Genomic DNA, 17,150 nt, shown 5'->3' with positions numbered 1-17,150 from the left:
TGCTATCTTGCGCCGCTCCTCCTACTCTGGCTACCTGAATAAATGCGAAACGTACGCAGATATCCTGTTATGTTTTATAATCGTGAATTGTGCAATCAAATGCAATAAAAGCGCTTTCCAGCAGCCGAAATAGCGGCACGAGCGTTGAAACGTATCGCGGAAGCAGACGACAGCAAATTAGCGCCACTCCGCTCGTATGTTCCGCCCCTAGCGGACAAAAGGGGTGCGATGGAGCAGAAACATCTGTGCATAAAAATTATATTTTTTTTATTATTGATTTAAGCGGTACTACAGTTTTTTTTTTTCGCAAGCTACTTTTTTGTGTTTTAACGTTGCCGCTGCTGGTCGCGGTTCTGCTGTGATGGCGTGGCAGTGCTGACGGGTGCTTACGTATTAGAGGAAGAAAGCAACCGGCCATCTTTCTCATTTCAGCGGTCTAGCGTCGTGGTTAGGTTTGACCTAGCGTAATGTCCTCTCGCTACTCGCGACCTCCCAACTCATCACTGTTTATTAGAAATGTGCCTGATGGCACTAGGTATGTATGTGTTCTTTACGCTGAACAGTTTGCCGTGCATGTGTGCTGGATAAGTTAAATGTGACTCCTAGCTTATTAGTTGATCGGTTAGGCCCGGCCGGGGCAATGTTGATAATGTCGTAAATGCTATTTCTTAATGAGGTGGTGAAATTTGAGCAGATTAGTTTGAGGACATTGGGTACTATGTGCGGTATGGTACCCTTATTTCAATGGGTACCTTTATTTCAAGTGTAATTTGTACTGTTGGTGGTTCTCTGCATTTCGGCGTGCTCTTAGGCCTAGCCCTGTCTTTGTCTCGTTGCTAAAGAAACAGCTAGCCTTAGGGATCGTATTGCAGTCTTTTTATGTTGATAATATGCAGTTTGTGTTTGCTTAATATAACGAGATTTTAACCGTTGCGAAAAATGTCAGCCTTGAAGTAAGTGGCGCGCGTAATCGTTTTGTTAATTGGCGGTTTCCACCAATGCTGGGTCGGTGCAATGTAGCGATTTCTTTCGCTCTATTCTGTGTCTGCCGTTCACGGCTGATGGATCCCGTTGAGAACGCGGGCTCTAAGAATGGCATTTGAATAGAATCGTTACATTTTCCCGGCCCTGTTGACCGCCCACGTGTGCTTTGGCGTAGGGTTACGTTCCTTTGATGACACCCCTTTTGAAGGGTTACTTGTTCAATTTGTAAGGAATGAGTTTACCCCCACGGTATTTTCTCTGCTGTAGACCGGACGACCTGCGCAGTTTATTTGGTAAATATGGACCCTTAACCGATGTCTATATACCAGTGGACTACTACACTCGTAGGCCTCGGGGTTTTGCATACGTGCAATATCCTTTATGGAATGAAGTCAAGCTATGTGATTGCTTTTCCACATGTTTAGGCCCATCAAGCCTTTCCCGAGTGTGTGATCGCTTGAGCTGCACAATAGGCGCTGTGTTTTTCAATGTTGTGTGTTGCCGCACCGCACGCGCCTTCACGCCGTGCTCTGTTCACGCTGGGTAGAACCAGTTAAACAGGGTGCCCTGAAGTAGCGTGTGATGCTTGCTGTGCTTTTCTTGTGACTTCCTGTGTCTGATTAATTTTTTTTAATTGTTCTGCCAGACGTTCAAGGTACCAAGTGTGCCAAGTAAAGTTAACTAGTAAAGATCTCCAAGATCATCTAGCACGTTGGAGAGGGCGGCGGCATACAAGCGCTTACAGAACAGCGGGCAAGAACAAGCTCTGCTTTAGGGTGGTGTGCATGAAAATCTGGCGTGCAAGGGCAAGAGTCAAGCAAGGGTTGCGAGCATTTTGCAAAGAGACAAGCGTCGAAAGATTTTGCAAAGAGACAAGCGTCGAAAGATTTTCACAGTCAAGCGTCGAAAGATGTAAAGCCACACACACGTTGCAGGATCAGGTATAGTCGACAGTATCCTGGTGGTTCTGTTACCTTTTTTCCCTATACTTCCCTCCATGGAGAGTTTTCCTTTTTGTGTTTCCCATTATGCTTGCTGGCTTCCTTAACTGAACTACGTTTGAAGATCTCCGGGATGCCGAAGATGCCATGTATTCACTGGACCGCACCAGGTTCTATGGACGTGAGCTTGAAATTGAGTTTGCCCAGGGAGACCGCAAAAGTAAGCAATCATGTGCTTGTTTTCACTGCGTCTGAACTAGTGCATTTTAGAACTGTTCTAGTTGCTATGAGGGTAGACATTGCTTATGCTAATTGCCAGCCATTTCAAACTGACACACTGCCATTGAATTTTTATTAGTGGAGCATGCTGGATAGGTACCATCTCCTAATTCGCCGATTTTATTGTTGACCCCACTTGAAGGTGCCAGAGATAGTGTAATTGCTAGTGGGAAAGCATACTGAGCAGGCAGTGCTGTGAAAAACCAGCAGTGCATTTATTTTGAACCGGTCACTTGCATTATGCTGGACAAGTTCGACTTGCAGTGCAAAATGTTGCATGAGCACTGTCTATATTGCAATGTTCATTATGAATGCATGTTTCATGCTGAACTGACCCTCCGCAGAATGTCAATATATTAGCTATATCCTTGTGCTTTGAATACTTGACACTATTTTGACTACAGCTTTACACTACGCACTGTCGGTTTGTCAGTTCACACAAATATATTGCTCTACATGTAGATTTATGTTTGTCTTTTACTTATTGACGTGTAATACTTGTATTGTTTTAAGGCTGCAAAGTATCAAGTTGCATGTTATTTTGTGCGTTCTGCTTGTAAGTGCACTCAGTGAGGCTGCTCCATTTCCACAAAGAGATGTTAGTAACAGTTTCTGGGACTAATTAATAAGCAGGGTCTACAAGGCATTAGTTAACCAGTGGAGGTGAATGCCTTGTGAACTGTATCAAGCTTATGCATATAATTGAGGTTTACCCTCGTTAAACTGTTTAGTGAGAATAAAGGAGGTACGACCATTCTGTGATTGTTTTAATCTTGTAAGGTGTTTCCTCTAACTGGTCCAGGCAATGATGACAGCCACTGTCTGCATGGTGTGCCTTGAAGCATCAGAGCCAGCAATGGTAGAACCCACTGGTGTTGGCATTATCATTTGGCAGATAAATTGCCTTTGGCAGTCTGATGCCTGACTTCTCATAGCTGCAATACATGTAGTTATTACTTGCTCATATCAGGGCACTAAGGCTCGAGTTCTGTTAATTTCATGAAAGGGTGTCATTCATACTTTTCTAAAAGTTCAGGTCGGCTTTAGTGTTTGTTGGGGAGCACAAGATACAATCCTCTTTTGAAGCTTGCCATTCATGCCTACCTGCTGCACAAAGCTTTTGGGGGTAGGGGCCTGTATACTAATATAAGCTATACTAGCGGTGGCTCTGTAGAGTTATGCGTGTCCTTTTACAGCCCCATCTGAAATGAGGGGAAGAGAGCGGACGCGCAGGACTCGCTCTCCTCACAGCCATGGGCGTCACGATGAACGCGGCAGGAGGCGCTCGCGCAGTCGTTCTCCATATGCTCGAGACAGAAGCCCCAGGTGAGAAACTATTTTCTTTTGTTGTGTGTGCGTTTTTTAGATAGCGAAAGCACATTCCGGGTTTGTAGCACTCCTTGAAACCCTTAAATTTCATGGTGAGCTGAAAATTCTTTTGATTTTGTATTTGGCTAAGCTTGAGGAGTGTATCCAGACATCTGGCCTCAAAGTCTGCACAGTTCAGTGTGGTAAACATCTACCTTCCTTGCGCGTGTGCAACAAAAGAAATGTTCCGTGTGTATTTCATACATAGAAGGCAATGCTACGAAGGTTAGTGACTTCTCTCGCTGTTGGCACCTGCGAGCAAGTAGTCGTGCATCATGTACGTAAAGAAGATACTGGGTATGTGCGGTGCATTTAAAAAGTAAAATTAAGTTTCATTCTTCTACATCGCAAAACATAGATGTATTTATTATATGAAAAGCAATCTAAACCTATTACTACCATATGAGCAGAGTACCATGTTTGTGTCGAGCAGCCATAGCGCATCACTTGCACCATGAATAAAGCATAGTGCATCGCCTACTAGAAGCGGAAATATGCACAAGTATGGTGACTTTTGTCCAGCAGTAATAGTTAGAATTGAATGTAGGATGTTATTTCGTCGGAAAAGTGTGCGTGGAATGAGACCTCCATGGCCGCAGTGTTGCCTGCTATATATGAAATAGAGCATAAGATTCAAGCTGTCAAACATGGGTGTCGCTTTGCTCTTAACCCCACAAAGCCCGAACACCATCCCGTCTTAAAGAAAGTTAAAGGGCCCCTAAACCACCTCAGATATTTTTTGAACATTTTAAGTAAACACACGCATCGAGTTCAGAATGCCGTCACGATCAACGATGCCAAACGCTGCAGTGCTACGCGCCGCGGGAGCGCCACAAAATCGCAAAAACAATGCCGTCCTCCTCCCCCTCGCCTTTCCGGTATCCCCAGCGGTCGTCATGATGTCAGCAGGGGGGAATCTGGTGATGTCAACGGTGGAAACAATGTCCATTGGTCAAACAAGAACCTACGACTTCCGGTTTGTCTGATAGCAGGTACGCGCGCTCCCTGCTCGTCCTTGCCGTGTTGCTCGCTTCTGCGCGCTTGCGCATCGGTAATTGCAGCCCGCAACGCAAGTGCCAAATCGCTCGTGTTCCAACACAGTCATGCTTAGCGGTCTGATGTGCTGGGCTTTGCGGGGTTCAAGTGCTTTGTCAGGGCCTTCAAAGTCTGAAAAGCCTCGATTTTTTTTTCCCCCAAGAAAGTTGCTGCAGGTGCATGTTCAGTCCAAGCAGTGATGAAAGCAGTGTCTGTCTGTTAGGCATGCCAGCAAGTACCAGAGCCAGAAATGGCAGAACCCACTGGTCGGGCATACCTGTGATGTACACCTTGCTTCTAGCTGTCTGATGGCTTGGAATGAACATTGCCCTTGGTAGTCTTGTATATTTACACTTAAAGGAACCAGGCCACATAGCAAACTTAGTTCAATAATAGAGAGTTTTAGATTAAGGGACTCGAGTGGCTTGCATATGTAAAAAGTAGGTGCCACGGTACTGCACATGCGCAGACCCAAGATGTAGGGGTCTGCACATGTGCAGTACCGTGGTCCTTAGTGTTTAGCGCAAGAAAGCTGCTCGAGTCCCCTAATCTAAAACTCTCGAATAGCAGAGATAGAAATGGTTGAAACTGGTGCAACCCCATGATTTCAGGAGGCGAGCGTCACCGCCAACATACTCGCGCGCGAGCTGTTACGTTTGTCTTGCTTCATGCTGTGCACGAGAACACCTGACTAGCGCTATAAGTCAGTGCTACACGAACACTGAGGCAGACGCAAGCAGATCTGCATGACATGGGAACAAGCTGGTGAAACGGAAGTGTATCTCTTGCTATGGTACGAAGGAAAACAAATACACACAGTCGGTTTGTAGTTTTTTTTTTTTTTTTTTTAACTTTAATTCGTCTATTGAAGCAACAGATCAAAGAAATAACTGCTGTTGCCTTGAATAACTCTGTAGCGTTTCACTGAGTGATGTCTCAATCTCAACACTGCGGATTAGGTGCGCTTGATGCCGGAATTGATTATTGATAGATTGGCTATCGATTTGGAGTGTGGCGCCCGCGAGGACGATGCATGACATTTGGTTTGAAATTTCAGCTGTTTTCACAACGTGTAGCAGTGCAATATGTCGCAGGAATGATTGTTAGTGTGCATTGTATGCACTGCGCTTGTCAGCTCAAAATGTCCAGACCTGGTGAAGGGGCCCTTTCAGGATCAGTACATGAAATCTAGCCACAGCGAAAAATTTGGTCCGAGCTGCGATGGGTACGACAGCATTAGTCACGGATCTCGCTGCTCCGTACGTTCTTGAACTTGCAATATTGTCTCCTGCAAGACTTTAGGCGGTTCTTGAAAATCATTGCAATGTGATCAAGATTACGGTCTTTCAACAAAGCTGACTGATTTGCAAGAACTGTGATGTATTGGAAGATACATCACAGTTCTCGGTGAACTCGGTGCGTGTGTTTACTTGAAATGTTAACAAAATATCAGGTGGTTTAGGGGCCCTTTAAAGCCCGAATTTAGGGATTTTTCTAGTCTTTACAATCGGCAAGCAATGGTCTCCATTTGGAAAACATTCTATTTAAACAAGTAAAATGACTTGCAGGAAAATGTAATGGTAAAGAGGGCTGTTAACAAATCATGAACTCATTTCTACAAATCCTTGTCAGGCATTAAGGTGTGAGGCCAAGTGCTGGGAAAAAAAGTTTAAAAAAGGATGAACAATACATCATAAAGAACACTTTTTTAGGCCCATGTGAGCATTTTAAAGTTTGCATTATTTTTGCAATATTTTTATTATTTGAAAAATTTGATTAAATGTGGGTCTCACACCAACAGTCATAACTCTAATTTAACTTGATAAAAAAACACAATTTTTGGCAGTGATATAGGAGAAGCCTTGATCTGTGCAATGAACCAAAATTACTGAGATCAGATCAATTATCGAAGCATAGTGATGAAATAACCAAAAACATGTGTGCTTCCAATGGGTGTGCCTTGGTGTAAAAGGCCTCCATATCAAAACTTGGGGCCCGATTTTACTTGCTGAGGTTCATTGCACACCCAATGTGAGAAAGAATTGTGCCAAGTTTCACAAAAAAAATCTTTATTAGGGAAAAAGTTATGAATGTTTGCGTTTGAAGAAATCGTAAAAAGATGAGTTCTGAGAAAATCAACAAAAAGATTTCAAAGCATAGCGCTTACATAAGATGATCAGGAGAGCTAAAATCCCCTATATTTGTAGCCAGTTTTGTCTTGGGTCTTGCTCTTGTCTGATTTTGCTCCTGTTGCACCTCGGCTTCTTTTTTTTTTTTTTTTTTTCTAGCTTGCTTTGCAGTATTACAGGTATTTGCCGTACGTCTCCAGGTCCGTCGCCTTATACTGATTGCCAACAAACTTTAATTTTGTGCGTCTTTGCGCTCTAAACTTTCCCATTCTGTGGCTGCCAGTAAGAAAAAGTAGGCGACAGAGAGTAAACACATCCATCACACGATCCGCTGCTCCTTTAACGCGCGTGCAGCCTCCATAACGTAAACAACACGTGCAAAACATTGCACGTCCACCTGGTGAGGTGCTTATTATTTTAATTGATAAATAAAATGTTGAAAATGCTATTATGGCATTGCTACACTTTTTACGTGATACGATTCTTAAATAACAGCAAACCAGGGCCTTTTTTTCTGTTCCACAGAAAACTGGCACTTTCAGTTTCGGTTTCGTAGACGCCGGGTGGGTTTACATTTTTTTATGTATCTTTTGAAAGAAACTACGTAGGAAGATACTTTTTTCAGCAAAATGATGGAGAATAAATTCCTCATCTAACAAAGCAGAAAACAAAAAATTGACATTTTGAAAAAAAATTGAAAAGCAGAAAACAAAAAATTGACATTTTGACTTGGCCTCACACCTTAAAGGGAGATGTGGGTTCTAAAATTAGTTTTGTTAATTTTTGTATGAATTGGATGATATTAAACAGTATTGTTCGGTTTGTGCTGATTGCAAATATCTAATCAGATTTGGTATCTCTGCATTGATACAAAATTTTTAATACAGAAATTCGGTCAATTTCTTTTGGGGCTTTTCAAAAACTTAACTTTGTCAAAAACAAAAGCAGTCTATGGCAAGAATGTCAAAATTGCTCTAGTCGGTGATGCTATTTTTATTGTCAGTGGACTTGTAGTAAGAAAAAAAAAAAACAGATGTACATCTCATTGCAATCATTGCATTTTCATTTATAATTAGTGGCAATATTAATTTTGCAGACAACTTTAGAAATAAATAGCATCACTGGCTAGATCCATTCAATACAAATATATTGATACCAAATTTTTTGCTAGTACCTAAAAACATAAATGCTCTGTAAGGCAGTGTGTGATGGCCAAAAAATTGAAACTGAGAAAAACAAGTCTGGGGAACTTTCAGTTCATTGTTATTGGCCTAGCAATATGGCAATATGAATTGCATCACCATGTAGCACTGTCCTTCAGCAACAAGTTCATGATATATATGTGGCCACTGTGCAAAAATGAACACTGATACTGGCTGTAACATCATGCATAGTCGAAAGCAATGCTAGAAAGCTAGCACCAGCCACTCACATTTCTCTTTTAGATCCTTGTTGATCAGGAGGCACACAAATGGCATCCCTGTGCAAATAAAGTTGCGCAAAGTTCGTGGCCACAACAGAATATGTTCTTTACACTAGGTTTATGGCCAGAACACTAAATCAGGATCAAATCTCAGTGGTGGCTACATTTAGATGGAGGCAAAATGCAAGAAAGTTCGTGTGCTTGTGTTGTAGTGCATGCCAGGTGGTCAAAATTAACCCTGAATCATCGTGGTTTTGGCACGTAAAACCCCAGAACTCAAATTAACAAAACATTTTACACACTCGCACAACTGTGTATTCAGCACAGGTCACCTAGACCTATAGAAGCCCAGGACTGTAGGCAGAGTTTGCTGCTGGCTTGTGCCTCTTTGCAAGCTTGCTTGTCACAGCATTTCTGCTTTTGTGATCCTTCTTTAACCTGTGAAACCACCGACGATATTTTTTAAGGCATCGATGCGTCATTCACGCATGCCACAGGTAGAGCACTCCAGTACAAGCTTGGCACAGAGCGCGAGAGCCCGTACTCCTTGCGAAGTCCCTTGAAAGCATCACTGCTTTCTTGCCGCACCCGTGATACGACGGACAAATCCACGATTGCAAACTCAGCCCCACAGTCGTTAATGTCCTCTTTCGTGTCGATGCCCAGCAGCTCGAACTTTCGCTCCATTGCAGAACGCGAAGCCAGGCACGTTTTCGTGTTACGCCGCGCTCGGCACTTCCATCATTCATGAAGCAAACAGGTGTCTACACGATCTGTGCCAACACGCGAGGCATAGGCAGCTTAAGTGTTGATGCTAGACGAGCCGGGTTGCAGCTCGCAACTCGATCCGGAAGAATCTGATTAAATTTACCTTCTATATTTTGCGGAGGCATTCTTAGCGAAACGTAGCGAAACTTTACTTTTCCAAAAATGTACTTTTGCAATTTTTCGCCATTTTAAGAATTTCTCCCCTTAATACATTGAAAGTAACCACATAAACAAAAACAAATAGATCTGGCGATTCCTTCTTTGTTCTCTACACTTTCCCAAGAAAAGAATAAAGCACTAGTAGTGCACATGAGCATGCTATGCAGTAGTGTGTGATGCTTTTCCTTATCTTGCATGTTGATGTACATTAACAATGTTGATGTACATTATCATATGCATTGGAATAATTTATGTCCATCCTAGACCCTTGAGCCTTTTGTTCTGCTTTACTGGTTCCTCTCGTACGTGCAAATCGGCTTTCTTTTTCTTTCCTCCGCAAATTTCAATGGTCAATTTTGCATTGCGAATGCATTAACCCAACAAATGAGAGCCTGAGCCACAGCCTACTGTTATCACCATGATAAAGAAAGGTGTAGCACGCTGCTGTCAAAATGTGCGCCAGCAATTTAAATCTTCAGACAATAGGAACTCTTCCTGTGCGTGCATGGCAGGAGCAACTACTGTAACTATTGTCCGGTCGAAGCATTAAATACCAAGGTGGCGAGGACTGTTCCAAGGACTGTTCTTTCAAGGGTCTTCACCCCCATCGGTCTTGCCCTTTCCACTGCGAGGAAACGAATATACCCATCATCAGTGGTCTCGTAGCGACTGCAGTGGGGTGAATATTTCGGCTGATGCTGGCGCTTGGAGAGGGTGCGCACTTAACATGTAATTTTTAGAATGCTGGAGTTTTGGAAATGTTAATACTGGGTGCTTCCGCGATAATTGCGGTGCTAGTTTTTATGCATGGGAAGAACCTTGCCTAGATTCATTTTCTCCCTATTCGTTGAATGAAAATTGCTGATGTTTTCATGGCAGCTGTGCACTTTTATAATTTTGGTGAGGTTGAGCATCAAAATTTGTTGTACCCACGCCTAGTATAGGTTATTCATTAATTAGCCTTACACACACACATCATAGTGTTATACAGTAAAACCTCGATAATTCGAAGAATTCGAATGGCCCGCGCGGCTCTATTCGGATAATTCGAAGTTTTGGGCCAGTAGCAACGTGCGGCGGTTAGGTTAGGGCGCTCCGTACAGTCGCCAACCGATTTTCCGAGCTCGTGGGGACTGAAAAATACTGAAATACTCGTGGGGACTGAAGCTCGCGGGGACTGGAAAACTCGTTCGGCCGAAAAAAAAAAGTTGTTAGTGCGGCTTTAAAAAAATCTCTAATAATGCCCTGCCTCATACTACGCTTGGAGGGGATCGACTTGCTTGGCTTTGCGCAGCAATGACGTCGTCTTCGTGTACAGTCGACGCGAACGTCACCGCGTTGGCGATCTCCGCCAACGGAGTTCGCCATGGAGATCCAAGAAACTAGCTTCGCACCGCTTAGCTCTCGCCAAGGTACAGGAGGTAGCGCTGATCACAGAGACATGGGTCTCCGAGACACGTGCTCAGTGTACACGCCACGTTCAATATAGCAACCAAAACTTGAGAGAAAAAAACTCTCTGAATTAACACGCGTGGTGTCAGCGCGCACGAGCGAGCGCGGCCGCCTCAGCGAGCGAAGGCTCGTGCGGTCTATCGCTTCAACGGAAACTGAGCAGCGAGAGCACAGCGCATACAAAAGCTCAGAGCCGTCTGGAGATCGCTTTCAAGATACGGTGCGCGCGAGAAACCGCTCCGGCGCTAAGTATGCAGTTGTTAGAAGAGAAGTCGCCCCCCTCCCTCCCTCCCATATCCCCACGGCCTTTCGCCCCATATCCGCCTTTCGCACAAGGGAGGAAGTCGTGTTTACGCTCCGCCGTGCGTTCGCTTTCCATGAAAGCGCGCATCCCCCGCGCGCTGTCACTCGCACGTACGGCGCGTGCGCGGCGATGATCTTATCGCCCTTGGACTTTGTATGGATCCTCTGGGTGGCGACGCCGACGGCGAAAATCCGCTTGAAGTGTCCATATAATTGCTGTCGCAATAAAAAAACATCCCACAATAAATGGTTACGATAGTGCTGAGCGCATATACTAAGAAAAAAGAAAAAGTGCAGTACTCTGGAGCGTTTTGTCAGCCAAGGAAGAGAGGGCATGGCCTCCGAGACTGGAGGATTGCGCGAGCTCTCTATTGATAGCGTGCGTTCCAATCTTGGAGGCTATACAGCGAGCCACTGGAATCCAAGCCAGTGCAAAATCTAACATGGCGGCCTCTAAGATTGGGTAGTGCGGCTCGGAAAGAGCGATTTAGTCCGCAAAATCGAACTTTGGGATCTCAATTCGTCCGAAAAAATGGGTGCGAAAATGCACGAACTCAATGGGAACCCTGATGGTGCATTTTTGGAGTCAAGCACCACCACGCCCGCTTTCGCGGCAGTTATCGATTCTGTGAACATCGTCCGCAACTTTGTTCAGTGCAGTGCGGGTGATCTTTGTATGCTACGTTTTTTGAGCCAGCTGGGGAGCATGGCACTAGGGGCGGCGAACCAGCGCGCCAAGTAATCCCGCATCGGTGATTACTTTGAGTAATTTTTCTTGGACATGGAAAATAAAGGTGATTTCTTTTTGCGGCAAGTTCTTGCTTGTTTTCTTTTTTTTATTATTCATTTCGGTTAATTCGAAAATCCGCTTAATTGGAAGAATTTTCGCGGTCCGGCGACCTTCGAATTACCGAGGTTTTACTGTATGTGACAAATGTACAGCCTTTGAGCCTTCCCGTGAAGCATTTGAAGCATTCCCATGAAGGCAGTCCTGGAACGAGCATGCTGGTATAAAGGGTGCACGGTGAACACAAAGAAAACGTGCACTTTCTGCTTGCATTGTGTACGCAAGCTGCTTACAATCATTTTACAGGCAGCCATGAGCAAGTACATGCTAGCAATGGGTTCTTGTAATGCTTTACGTGATGACAATTGCCTATGTGAACAGCGTGACCTATTTTTCCCACTTTTTTTTTCTCATACCCAAATGCTTGCGAGCTGTCAGGTCTAACGTTTTGTGAAATATTCCTGGTCAGAAACACTCTGTAATGCTTCAAACGAAATGATCCAATCTCTTGCAGTGATGCTACTGCTGCGCGAATTGTGCTGAACTGCACTAAGAGGCGCAGTCTGCTACACCTTGCTATATTTCAGCAAAATGAGAAATCTGCGCCCACCCTGTGTCCAAAGGGTTGCTCAGGCTTTTTAAAACGGAACTTGGCCTCAAGTGCTGTTTATCTGCACCATGGAAAGCAGCATGGCATGGACCAGCAGCTGCATTAAGTTCACAGGGGACTGAGTCAAGCCTTCCCATTAACTCAAGGGAGGCACTTGAAGGGGTCAAATTGGTCAAAATTTTCGATGATCCAATTTTTTTTGGATCCTCGGACCTTCATTTACCTTGTTGTGAAATATAACAATATACACGATAGAAATCAAGAATACAGCACTTTCCTAGAGTGCTGTCATCAAAAATTGTGAAAAAGTTTGGCTTTGAACTTAGTTTTCTCAGCTTTCATTTTTTTTTGTGCAGTTGCTTTCAGTCATCCCAGTGCCATTTCACAATGAATGAAGACAAAATCATTGTCTTCAGCACTAAGATCCTGAAACATTGAGTGCGACAAAGCTGCCCATTTTTATCTGTACATTGTAAAAAAAATTTTTGCAAAGGTTGTTGGACAATATGCAGAGGAATGTTCAAAAACAATTTAGTGCTCATTTCGCCATTTAAAAAACAAATCAACAGCTTTATTGCCCAGAATGGGCCTTTGTGAACATGCTGATCTGAAAATCTTGGCAAACTTATGTGTAATGAATTAATCTGGAGATGACCATTAGAGGCTGTTAAGTGTTGTAAAACTATAATGAATAGCACGAAACTGATAAAATTTGGCATGCAGGTGCGACTTGTTATGCTCATATCATAACTGAAATCACTTTATTCCCGTAAATAAAAAGTTTTCATTGCCTCGTCCCCCCTTAAGCCTGGATAGTGCCACTGTTTCATTCTTGGGCTGTTGTCTATTTTCGATACATTCCACCCCACCGCTTGCGTAGGACGGGACAGCATCACTGTTCAGGTAGCGAGCGATTGCGCTGGCGCCTAGCCACTTCGCGCTCCTCTCCTGTATGACCAATGTAACATGGTGATCGTAGTATAACGTGCACAGTGTTGCAGACATGGCAGCTGTGAACGAATTTTTGCTATTCAATTTGTCGCCTATCCTTCCCTGTTGGCGAGCCGATTTCACAGCTGTAAATATGATGTACGATGGCTAACATTTTGGTCGACTCCGCACTGAACAGCAACTTGCGCCACTAGATACTAAGCGCCACTGGTTAAACCTAGCTGCATGGTATGCCCATAACAAAATTTGCTGCCAGCCAACATGCCTGTTTATCAGAGTTCTCAGTCTCAAAGGATACATTTATAGCAGCGAGCTCACACTCAATGTTCTGAAAATGCCTCTGATCAAAGTCTGCACGTAGCATGTCTGAGTGCTTCCATGCTTTTCTAAGCCACTGAAATGTTTAACATCTTGGGCACCACCGCTTTGTCGCAGTCTATAGTAAGGAGTGCAATGAGGGTGAAAGGGGGAGGGGGATTATTTTTAATGTTTCTATTGCGTTTATGAACCAGCAGCAACTTACTGCTTTCACATAGCTTACCCGCTAAAGCTCTATAATATAGTTTGCAATCGCTATCATAAACCTGCTACGAAGGTGAATTTTACTGCTCCAAAATGCATTTTTAGCTGCTCCCAAACAGCATGCGTCAATAGCATCACTAGTCTTGTGATCCGATCTCAAAGGGTAATCAAAATAGTTTCCTTGGATGCAGAGCAATAGTCTTTTCACATGTTATGTTTCAATAGAAGCTCCCGAAAAGCCTTAATGGTCATGTGTCACAACCACGTCCATGCGTTCATCTCTGCAGGCGAAGCCGCAGGCACTCTTACAGCAGGTCTCGATCTCGTTCAAGGTCACGGGATAGGAGGAGGCAAAGTTACTCACCCCGGAGGTAAGACAGAAGCCTGCTATTTGTTGCACTTCATGTCTGCTTTGGTTGTCAGTACAGGAAAACTTTGTTAGGGTCATAACCCGCTTCAACGCAATTTCTGCCTAGTGCCGAGCTTTAGAATTTACCATGTGGGAAATGCCGTTGAAAACCCTGTGCGTTTCGGAACATAAACTGCCACTGATAACTAGTGAAATCTGGATATAACAAATTTCATGGTACTTTATGAAGTCATTTGATAATTAAAAATATTGCATTGCAATACAGATTTGCGTTAAAACCAAATTCCAACAAAAATGCATCTTCCATTTGCAAGTACAGTGCAGTCCACTTATAACGATATCGAGAAAGCCGATCGTTATAACCGATCATCGCTATATCTGGACTGCCGAAAAAAAAATGCCGCATATACCTTCGCAGTGCTGAAACCAAAATTGCCACTTGCGATTAAAAAAAACGTTGTAGAAAGTAGGCCGTGAAAAATGAAACTTTCATTTATACCTCTAAATAGCGTCTCAATCATTAGGCACGCTGAAATGGAAATCTGCGCTTGCTTTCGCTGATGTTTTGGATTCACAACCGCCGTGTGCATGGCGTCCATCTGCTGCGCGAACACTGGTGGCTTATAATTTAGCGTCCATGAATTCAATGCGCGACTCGATCGACGACGTTGCACTTTGGTTGAACCTCGGGGTCGGTGTCAGACGGGCCATTGTCAATCTCGTCGTTGCTGCTGCTGCTGTCGTCGCCTCCGTTGCACAACGCCAACGATCGCCCCATCGGAGTTCTCTTCGCAGAACGAGGCAGCGCTATTTGCACTCGGAAGCTCCTGTCGAAGCACCACCTATTTCGTCAGTAGCGATGTGCTCCTAGAGTTCGGACACTACCGTGTTGGTTTCGCCCGGACACTACCGTGTTGGTTTCGCCCATGGGGGTTTCGTCGTGGCTCACGAAGACTGCCTTTTCCGTTGATCGACATGGACACTGCTTCTAGCCTTGATGATTGTGGCACTCCCGGTTTTCATAATCGTCGATATCGTCCACTGCGCGAGCTCATACTTCGAGTCTTGCAAATCTGCAGCTTCGTCTCGAGAGACACAGCTTTGTCGGCGCACTTCCATGGTGCATTTCCGCGCTCACTGAGAGAGGGAGATTGGAAAGGAAGAGTAGGGCTGCGCAGGTGCCGCTTGCTTATCGCTTTCTTCCCCCTCTTGCAAAATCAGTTTCGTCTCAAAAGGCCCCGCGGCGCAATTCCGCGCTCTCGGGGCCTAATCGAAGAAAGGCGATAATCGAAGGCGTTGCCTTCGATTATCGCCTTTCTTCCACCCTCTCCTCGCGCGACCGCCAGTGACGCGGGGGCGAAGTAGCTGGCGCCATCTTGTGCACGCTGCACCAACTTGGGATGTTCTTCATGGTTTTCTCAATCGGTGCGCGGGTGGAATGCACTGCGCGGTAATGGCGGCAAATACGAACTCGCGTAGGCAAACTTTTCACCCTGTCTTGGTTAAGGGCAACGTAGGAACCCAATTTTCACGATTATTATGAAAAAATCTCCCAGAAGCAAAATTTCAATCGTTATATCCGACATGCGCTGAATTGAACAGTGTGCCTGGTGTCCCATGCTCGTCAACCGCAGCGACTGCGGCCCCAAACAGTGAGATCACGTCAGCAGATAGAAAACATGCTGCTGTGCAGCAAAAACTTGGCGCTATGCCAGTGACTGAGAGGAAGTTCCAAGCGATGGAGCCTGATCCCAAAACTAGCACCGTTATGGAAGCAGCTCCAACGGGCTGCTGTGATAAATTCCCTGCGTCTGAAAAAGGCAAAGAAACGGTTCTGAGAGAAGATGGAAAAGCGGCAAAAGAGAAGAGTGCCTAAGGACACATCCAGTTATTCTGCAGGGTCATTTTACATTAAGATATGTGTTCGAAACTTTGAAAGCTCATTTTCTCAAAATGACTCTTTTGGCTGGTGAGGCTGCTTGCTCCAGAAATATCTCTGGAATCACTGATCGGATTTCTATCAGATTTATTTTATTGTGTACTTAAATGAACAAGTTCCTTAGGGCAGCACAAGCCCGTTTTTCCAATATATTGTGTGTCATTCGCGATAACTAAAATTTGATAACAGCATAATCACCAACACTAAATTCAGTACCCTGCTCAAAATTTTTAGCTAGAAAATTTTTAAATAGCCAATGGGTGCGTCTCTTTGGCTGATGTCTTTGGCTAATTTCCAGCGGATCGCTGCGTGCCAAGAACGAGCGCGTAGACCAAAAAAATGGGTACCGGTCTGGGACAGTGGTCTTAGTAAACTCGGTGGTAATGCAGTTCCACTCGACATGAAAGCTGGGGAAGTGCGAAGCAGTGATTCCCTTGTGTTTATCTTGTTTTATCCTGTGTTTAGCGATCCATCATCCGTTTTGACTCCTGTGCTAAGGCAGAACTGGTGGGAAACCGCCACGCACAGAGCCAAAGCCTTCGCTGCGCATGACCATGACGACATGAGATCACATTACAAGATTTTCTGCTAATTAATGTGCTTAATGCTTGATTATTCTTATCTTTTACATTATCCTGAATCATGTTAGTTTATTCTGAACTGGTTTTGATCAATTATGCTGCATTTCGATGGAGGCGAAATTGCGAAATGCAAAAAACGCCTGGGTGCCTGCGTTTTAGTGCACATTAAAGAACCTCAGGTGGTCAAAATTAATCCGAAGCCCTGCACTACGGTGTGCCTCATCGGAACTGGTTTTGGCACAAAAAAACCCCAGAAAGATAATTCTGCACTTGTTTTGACCCTGTCTTTGCGCCTGACCACGACATGAGATCTCGTTACACGCCGACAGCCCCCTAAAGTGCTTCACACTTCCGTCTTGGCTCAAGGTACCACCTTTCCAGGATTCGTTGGGAATTTCACCGTGCAAGCTCATCTTGCAAAGGGACACATATGGACAATTCTGAGATATTACTGTAACATTGGCACCAGTGAACTTAACAGCATCAAACTTTTGTGGTTCTTCAAATGCCTTTGCTGTGAGCCTATCCTGAAAATTTAAGGGGGGAGGC

General features: G+C 44.4%; 1 protein-coding gene and 1 long non-coding RNA gene across 2 annotated transcripts in view; both read left to right on the top strand.

Moving 5' to 3' along the window:
* Positions 1-377: 377 nt before the first annotated feature.
* LOC119456642 (serine/arginine-rich splicing factor 12-like) overlaps positions 378-17,150 on the top strand; it is a 26,816-nt gene continuing 10,043 nt past the window's right edge. The window contains exons 1-5 of the mRNA XM_037718471.2: positions 378-535; positions 1,252-1,356; positions 2,042-2,145; positions 3,401-3,530; positions 13,999-14,082. Of these exons, the coding sequence (XP_037574399.1) occupies positions 468-535; positions 1,252-1,356; positions 2,042-2,145; positions 3,401-3,530; positions 13,999-14,082 (491 nt within the window). The 5' untranslated portion in view covers positions 378-467. The remainder of the gene's footprint in view (positions 536-1,251; positions 1,357-2,041; positions 2,146-3,400; positions 3,531-13,998; positions 14,083-17,150) is intronic.
* Positions 3,537-7,731, top strand: LOC125944455 (uncharacterized). The gene is made up of 2 exons (XR_007466207.1): positions 3,537-6,247; positions 7,485-7,731. It is a non-coding gene; the product is annotated as an uncharacterized LOC125944455 (long non-coding RNA).

This window comes from Dermacentor silvarum, chromosome 1, assembly GCF_013339745.2.
Source record: "Dermacentor silvarum isolate Dsil-2018 chromosome 1, BIME_Dsil_1.4, whole genome shotgun sequence".
Taxonomy (NCBI): domain Eukaryota; kingdom Metazoa; phylum Arthropoda; class Arachnida; order Ixodida; family Ixodidae; genus Dermacentor; species Dermacentor silvarum.
Note: the sequence above shows the minus strand (reverse complement) of the source record. Positions and strands in the feature narration are given on the sequence as shown.